The 8,968-nt window shown below is 39.3% G+C and overlaps 1 protein-coding gene across 1 annotated transcript; it reads right to left on the reverse strand.

The window, feature by feature from the left end:
- Window positions 1-3,341: 3,341 nt before the first annotated feature.
- Window positions 3,342-8,710, reverse strand: DEFB116 (defensin beta 116). Its single transcript, XM_017895704.1, has 2 exons — window positions 8,644-8,710; window positions 3,342-3,583 (listed from the first exon to the last, which is right to left on the reverse strand). The coding sequence occupies exons 1-2, from the start codon at window positions 8,708-8,710 to the stop codon at window positions 3,342-3,344; spliced, it is 309 nt and encodes a 102-aa protein (XP_017751193.1).
- Window positions 8,711-8,968: the final 258 nt, after the last annotated feature.

Genomic DNA, 8,968 nt, shown 5'->3' on the forward strand with positions numbered 1-8,968 from the left:
TATATGCAGGCAATTTAATAGAGTTTCAGGAATCTCTGTAGAAAATCTGGAGGCACATAGAAATTCTGGTGTTTGGTTGATTTTTAAGTTTGAAAATAAATACAACTGTTTTTCTAAATTTTTTGTATTTTTCCCGGTGGGTTTTTTACATGTATCTGAAAGGACTTCTGAGATTTACTTTTTTTTTTTTTTTTTTTGCCTTTGAGTTTCATTGATGATGCTTTTTAGTCTCTTACAGGGTCTTTCTGTGAATGAGAAAAGTTAGAATTTTGATTTCTTTTGTAAGCCTCTTCTTTCCACAAATAGCATGACTGCTTTCTGGCCAAAATGGGAAATTCCCAGATTTTTCTCTTAGATGTTTTGGGACATCCTGCCCTCAGGAAAAAGCAGGAAAACAAACCACTAGTTTGGGGGTAATTTCTGGTCACCATTTCCAAATTATATCGAGTGATATCACAGTAGTTTAATATAAGCTAAACAGAGATGGAATTTCTTCTTGGCCATTCAACTGAGGACCCCACTCTGTGGGGTCTAACCTAAAAGAGTAATCTGATTTTTCTCAGGTACACATGGTAAGGGTTAACAGGCAAAAAATATAGTCAGACTCATCCGGTAGTCTCTACCGGAAAATACAAAGCATTTCTGAGCTCAAGTGTGGAGCAATGGTGTCTTTGGGCAGCAGATATGGAGAAAAATCTGAAAGTACAGCCATGTGTGAATTCAGCCCACATCCTATATTCCACCTCCATTCTTCCTAGGATCTTACAAACAATGCCAAATTGTTTCACAAGAAAAACCAGACTCAAAAGTTTTAAACAAGTTTGCCATTTATTAGAACTGCTTTTCAGGAAGAAAAGAGAACATCCATCAGCCATGGACTGGGAGCCACTTCACCCATTGCTTAATAAAATTACGAGATTTATTTTATAACTTAACATACCCCAAAAATCCCTAAAATTTGTCTTGAGCACTGGAGAAAGTGAAACTTGAGGAGAATAAATGAGAGAAACTGATGCTCTCCTGGGGAGAAGGTGGACCTTATAAAATAGCAAACTTCAAAGATGATATTTGATGGGAGCACTAGTAACAATCAAAATAAATATGGGCAAATATACATTTTTAAACAAAGAAAATCACAATTACTTATTGAGAAGAACAACATGAAGATCCCTAAAAGAATACAAATGTACCTTTGAGGGAATAAAACTTTAAGTATTTCTCAATTAGTTGAATTTTTTCGATTTAAGTATAGCGAATCTTCTACTTTTAATTATGCAAATGTTGATTTCATCAGTAAACTGAGATCAGTTTGAGAATTGAAACTAAAAACACATTTTAATGATTTGGATGCGGTGACCTGAGATAGATTAGAGAAACAAGAATGATTCCCTAGTTTATGAATTAAGCAACAAGACAAGTTGTGGGTGCGAATTACCGAGGATAGGATGATGACAGAAAAGCTGGGTAAACAGATTTGGAGTTACTTTTTGGGGCATTTTGAGCCTGAAATGGCTGAGTAATCCAAGAGACTAGAACAAACATGTAATTCAATATGGAAGTCAGAGAACAAGAGACAAATCCTGCTGACTTCATATTCGTGTTTTTTTCTCAAATACACGTGGAGCCAGGGAAATGGCAATCTGTACCTTAAACCTGAAATTCACAACTGTTCTTCTCCAAATACTTCCAAAGGAGAAAGTCTAGAAACATTATATCTCAACTATGCTACTGTACCCAAGGCCAATACTTTTTTCCAAATTAAAAAAATTTTTTTCTTTTCTTTTTTTGTTTTTTGAGACAGAGTCTCACTCCATCACCCAAGCTGGAGTGCAGGCACCATCTCAGCTCACTGTAACCTCCGCCTCCCAAGTTCAAGTGATTCTCATGCCTCAGCCTCCTGTAAAATTTGTTTCCTTGTCATGCTACTTAGGCCAGCAAACTTATGCATTCCTCCTTGAAACCTGGCTTCTGTCAAAACCCCACCCTCTGCTAACAAACATCTCTAAATGTCAATGAAAATCTCTAATATATGAACATTAAACTTTCACACCAGGCTTTTGAGCTTCATGCAAATTAAAAGTCACACATATAAATTGGTCATTTAGTGCACAGCCTTGGATCCATTGGTTTGGGTGGGATTGTCATTGATCTAAGAAACAATGAGCAAATGCCAGCAAAGTACATATATAAAAAAAAAAAATAGAGAGAGAAAGTAGTGAAAATGTCAAAGAAATATTACAGGGCAGATGGCAGAAGAAGAAACTCCAAAAATGACTAAGAAAGAACACCCAGAGACCAGAAGCCAAGGCAAAAAAAAGGGGGGGTTTCAAAGGATTGAGAAATGTTGTAAAACACTAGCTAAAGGCAAAGCAGATGGTAAAATGTAAAGAGTGCTTACATTTTCAACAAGAAAGGCACTGGCAACCAAATGCAAGACCATTTCAGTGGAGTGATGGCACAAAAACCAGGTTTCTCTTAGTTGAGGTAAAATTGGGACTCTAGAACTTGGAGAACTTACCTGGGAACACTAGCTCTAGAAGTCTGGATCCAAACAGAGGGAGAAATGAGACACTGGCCATAGAAGAGGAGTATATATAACACAATGAAAATTTCTTAGCATTTCAAGTACTAGTTGTGAACTAAGTTTGAACTTGGGGGACAATATTCCTCAATTCTCAGGAATGAATGGACATCAAGCACAGTGTCCAGCCTCTGTGCAAAATCCCTTTCTAGCACCGTAACCATTAACCTCTGTCTCACATCCAGAAATAGTCCTCCAGCCTCAAAATAGGAAGAATGCCCAGTGACAAGACTGTTTATTCCACTTTCCACTTAGAAAATTTTACCCTAGTTTGTCCAACAAATCTCTACACTCACTTTCATCCCTCTGTCTTGTTCTGGTTCTTCCTGGGGACTCATCATTACGGCAAACATACCAAGTTAGTCCTCTGGATATCAAATGCAGCTCAGTTGTCTCTATCCTCAGCCTACAAGGTTTACTTGGAGGACTTGATCCCTCCACATGTTCACAGGAGCATCCAGACTCAATACAGTTGTCATCTTCCCTCTGCAGCCACCAGAATGGTGTCAAAACAGAACAGAAATGTGACCTTCTCCTTTCTCGGCACACCTGTATTGAGTGACGCCACTATCTTACTGGCTTTACTAGCCAGTGCCCATTCCTATACTCCATAGCTTCCCAGCTCTCAGTACTCTCTCCAGACCAGTGATGACTACCCACAGATGAAAGACACACACACAAGAAGGAATGCATTTTTTATAGGGAAAGCATTCCAGAATGGAGGAGAAGTTACTACAGAGGAGGTGACTGACGGTGATATTCAAATGTGAGAGTAGCTTGAACTGTTTGCAACTGACAAGTTGGAGTTAGAGTCGTAATTCTCCTTCACATTCTTAGAACTGGTTATTTTCACAGAAAGTTTCAGGCAGCACTTTTGATCATTTGGGCAGGTTAAGTATTGGATTTCATATTCTCTGCAGGTGTTTCTGCACATGCCTTGGTAAAGCTCACATGGATTCCAAGGCTCTCGGCTCTTGCCATTGTGGGATCTGAACAGGCCACCTGGGAAAGACATAGCCATGTTTAGTTTCCATGCAGCAGTGACAATAGGGTGACAAAGCATGATTTAAAGGAACACGCTCTAAGAATATTAAGGGTACAAGATCTGGAATCAAAACTACCTAAATTCAAATCTGGGCTCTGCCATTTACCATCTCTCCCTCCTCAAGCAAGTTACTTCAGCTCTCCAGTCCTCTGTTGCATCATCTTCACAATGGGCAAAATAATAGAGCCAAGTTCCTAAGATTTTAGTAATGACTAGGTTAGTGTATATGGTATTTTCATAAAAGCATCTGGCACATAACAAGTAATTGAATATTAGATGGTGTTGTTGATATGAAAGTCTTCTCCTGAGAGTATGAAGTTTCAAAGAATGCTACTGCGAGCACATATGTCCCCAAGTGCCTGCAGAGATCTGTGCCCCTCACACACAGCTAATCAGAGGCAGCCAGGATCTACTCTGAGATAGCACACAAATATTTAAGCCCGTGTGCATGCAGGCCTTTATCCTCTGAAACAGGAGCAAACAAGTACTACACCTGTCTCTCTTTGTACATTGGCCTTACAGAAACAGGTACTGTGCATACACGGGCAGCATACTGGCATATACACAGACCCATGTATACAACCCACTTTATTCACAGATCCACATTCTCACATAAATTGAGCATGTGTGCTCACTGTACAAACCTCCACCATTCACTTTCCACATATTGCTAATCCAGGTGTGTACATGAGTGAACATAAGCTCTTTGCCTGAAAATACTCCAGTGACAAAGTTCCTGACACTTAATCAGCATTATATAAATATTAGTCATCAATAGTATTACTTACCTATTTAATGTTCTACAGACAAAGGAGCAATTAGAAAGAAATATTAATAATCACTACCATGTACTGTGGTATGGTCCAGCATCAACCACATACAGGCATTTTACAAATGATAGCTCACTGAACCTCATAAAAACCTGCTGTTATCTTCACTCTTTGATGAAGACACTGAGGCTCAAAGAGATGCTTTGTTTTGTCTGCATTCTCATAGCTTATATTTGATCAAACCAGTATTCAATTTCTGGTCTACATGACATCAGGCCCATGCTCTTTTCTCTCTGTGTCACATTGCTTCTCTGTGATAGGGTTTCCAGGAGAAGATGGCATCATCCTTCATCATGTCTACACACACAGAGCCTTCTACAGATTTCAACAGAGAGTTCAAAATCCTTAGCTTGGTATTCAAGGACCTTTTCAACCATCCCCCTGCCCCCTCATTCCACACCCATTTATGAACACTCACTCCGTGTCAGGCCATGGACTCAGTGCTAAGTAGATAGAGGTCTCCAATTAATCAAATTTATTCACTATTAACATTGATGAAAATGGGACAATGCAAGTATAATGTTATTTCTTGCAGGGAAAAAAATGAATACTTTGCTAATTTTTAGATTAGAGAAAGTAAAATGCCCAATATTAGGTGAAGTTGGAGAATGGGAAGAGAAATAAAGAAGAAGAAGAAAATGCCTCCATGGCAGATATCCCATAACATTTGGGTACTGGTGTGTGTATAAACTGCCCTAGGAATCCAGAGAGGGATCTCAACTGCTCCAACACCAACCAGCCTGCTGGTCAACCAGAGGAAGGAGATTGAAAATGATGCTGATTCATCCATGCTCCAGCACGATGGTATCACTGTGTTTCCCACCTTAATCTTCACCCCTTATCATGGGACCTGCACGCTCTCTCTCTCTTAGCACCATTATACTTATGGGAGAAGAAGATCTGCAAAGGGCCTCCCCCAAGTGACATCCACACTGTTCTGGCTAACACCTGACCTCTAGGACTTTTCCTTTCTACCAAACACACTGGAGGGCAGTTGGAGACCCAAGATCTCCTGTCTGCAGTCACTGGAGGGATGGATAGAAACATAGATACCAAGAATAAGCCATGGGCAAACTGCCTTTTCCTCGTTCTCTCTGCAAGGAAAGTGGGTCAAGGCCAGCCCAAGAGGATTCTGCCTACAGTGACTCAATAAATAAATTTTTAAAATAAAAATAAAGATTTTTGTCATAGATAGTTACAGTTTCTTACTCCTACTTTTCTAACCTTAGATCGCCCTGCATTGTCACAAATTTAGACAGCCACATCAAATTAATGTCAACTTTGATAATCTCTCCATCTTCCAATTGAAGTCAGAGAGGACCAACTTTTGCATTTCAGCATAGTCTCTGGCCCTCTGCACAATGCTATATTTTAACTCTCTGGACCCAGTCTCTCCATGTCAGAAAATGGGAATGGCAGAGTTTGCACCAAATCAGGAAGTCTCCAGTGTGTTTGTGAAAAAGGAAGTTAATAAGATGTCATACTTCATAATAACCTGGGAAATTTTTAAGTATATTCATGCCAAGTCTCTAGAATTTCTGATTCAGTATATCTAAGGAGATGCCAGAGCAAGGGTGCTTTGCAAGAGTTCCCTGGAAAATACTAATGGGCTCCCGTTCGCAGCGAAAGCCACGATTCTGGATGGCCTTCTCACATTCAGCTCTAGACATTGCCCAGCTCATGTTTCCCCACTGGAAGTGTTTCAAAAGCAAATTAAAATGTCTTAAGTCAAAAAACAAAAGATATGCTCTGGACCTTTTTAAAAATTCCATTCTGAGCCAAAATCAATGTGATATATTATTTCTCTGCCTGCTGTGCAACCAAACATGATCCTCTCCCGTCTAATTTCTAAGGTTCTTTCTACTCATATACATTTATTAGCAATGATTCATTACATATTCATTCATTCAATAAGCATTTGCTAAAGCCTACTCTATTCAACACACTCAGCTCAACATCAGAATTGTGTAGATTTAAAAGACAAGATCTTGGCTTTCAAACAGTTTAATTTCATATGCATACATTTGGGAGAATGAAAGGAAAAATTTGTTTGGATTGTCCTAATAGAAGAGGTTGTCCAGAACTGTTCCTGCTCATAAATTCTGCCAAGTAAAATTACTCAATAATTATTAAGGAAGCTACACTATATACAACTCTTGAAGCATAGAGTGCTGTCTTCGTTTTTGTTGTTGTTGTTTCTTGCAAACCCACCTGTGGTTTCTACCACCATTAGAAATGAGAACTGAGCTTTTCTGAGCATGCGAACAAGTGTCTCTCAAACCAGGGGATAAAAGAAGCTGAGAAATAAGGAGGAGAATGTGAAATAGAAGCAATACGGGAAAAGAAAGGAGGAAAGGAAGAAGAAAAACAGAAGGAGAAAAAAGGGGAAGAGTAGGAGAAACCTCTAGATCAGATGAATCTGAACTCACTATCAAGAAAGGAAGAACAATCTTGGTTTTCTATAGGATGAACTGAAACTGCTGCCATATCTCTCTGTATATGCCAAGATTTGACAGGAGACACTTCCGAACATTCCAGTCTCCTGATTTCCTCTATCCTAGGCATCCACAGTCACATCTGTTGTTCTTCAGTGCCCTTGAAAATCACACTTCAGAAACTTTCTTCAGAATTTGAAAGTAATACTGGACATTTTTCATCCAATGTTTATTCTCCCCTTTTCTTTATTTAAACCACTTTGTTGAAGTATGATTGGCACACAAAACGCTATACATATTTAAGTTATACATTTTGATGAGTTTGGAGATAAGCATACATTACACCCACAAAATCGTCATCACAATCTATGCCATAAACCTATCCACCCCTAAAAGTTTTCTCCCACCATCTTATTTAATTATTATTTTTTAATATCAAATCTTATTTTAGAACACTTAACTAAAATCCACTCCCTTAGTAATTTTTGAAATATCCGTAACAGTACTGTTAACTATAGGAACTGTGTTGTACAGTAGATTTCTAGGACATATTCATGAGAGTATAGTGTCTTCAATAAATGTATCGGGAAAACTAGATACCTACATGCAAAATAATAAAACTGGATATTTATCTTATACCATACACAAAAACAAATTCAAAATGGATTGAAGACTTAAATCTAAGACCATAAAACTCTTAGAAGAAAACATAGAGAAAAACTTCTTGACATTGGCCTTGGGAAGGATTTTCTGAATATGACACCAAAAGCACAGGCAACAAAAGCAAAAACAAACAAGTGGATTGCAGCAATCTAAAAAGTTTCTAAACAGCAAAGGAAACAGTCTACAAAATGAAGACGCAACCTACAGAATGGGAGAAAATATTTGCAAACCATATATCTGAGAAAGAGTCAATATTCTCCTTATTTCAATAGCCTTAGCCCTGCTGTGATGAATCCAACTGTCTTACTCAAGCTTAATCACCCCCAAACCCAGGCTAAATCAATCCCTGCCCAGATGAACCTCACATACCCACGACTGAATAAGATACCCACTTTAGGCAAACACTAACTACAACTCAAGCCCTATCTCTTCTAATAACCACCCAAAGCCCAGTTGCAAAACATACAAACATAATACTATCCAAGCCACCCAACCCCAATTCACAGCATCAATCTAAAACACAGCCCAACTACAAACCTCTCTATACCCCATCTCCCACTTGCACCAACTCTACCCCCAGCTCCATTCAAGAAAAAATACCATCTCCTCTCTACACTACACCAAAACATCTGTTCAGCCCAACCTATAAATACAATTATTCACTCCATGCTCATCCCCACTCACTTTTTGGATATTACCCTATCTCTAAGGTCTTACAACCTCCCCACCTCAACTCCCTATCCAACTCCAAACTGCTATACTCCTCCTATGGCTCCTCAACTTGCACACAGTCTCTCACCTAACTCATGAATTAAGCCCCCACCCCAATGACAGCACTACCTAAAATGTTCCATGCTTAGACTGTCCGCTATGTCAAGAACAACAACCTCTTAAATTTGTCTTGGCAAAGCAGAACCAGGGGAAATCTTTACATGAAATTAACCTTGGGAGTAACATCTGTGACCCATCTGAGACCAGAAAAGGCTTTAGGTGTTGCCCACTATATGTGAGTAGGAGTCACTGCAGAGGTCACCAAGATACCAGTACCACATGCAAGACCCCAGAACCTTTGAGAGAGGCCTGAGTTACCTGGAGTCTTTTGAGCCAGGATCATAAGGATGGCAATGATCATTAAACAGGGCTTCATGACTGACATGTTCCAACAGAATGAAAGGCTGTGTTGCAGGTGACCGAACAGAGATCATTGTAGCAGAGCAGTAGCCCGCCTTTATTAGTTTTGGAAATGGATCAGGGTTGTGTGCAGTGAACTAAAAGGGATGGGAGATAACTGAGGTCAGGCAGGCAGAAGGACAACATGTATCACTTATCTGAGCTTGATACTCTGTGTAAGTGTGGGAGACTTGCCAGCAGCACTCATGCCTGGGTGGGTCTTTCTTCCTATTAAGAAACAAAG

Source organism: Rhinopithecus bieti, unplaced genomic scaffold (assembly GCF_001698545.2).
Source record: "Rhinopithecus bieti isolate Rb0 unplaced genomic scaffold, ASM169854v2 scaffold_27016, whole genome shotgun sequence".
In the NCBI taxonomy this organism is placed as follows: Eukaryota; Metazoa; Chordata; class Mammalia; order Primates; family Cercopithecidae; genus Rhinopithecus; species Rhinopithecus bieti.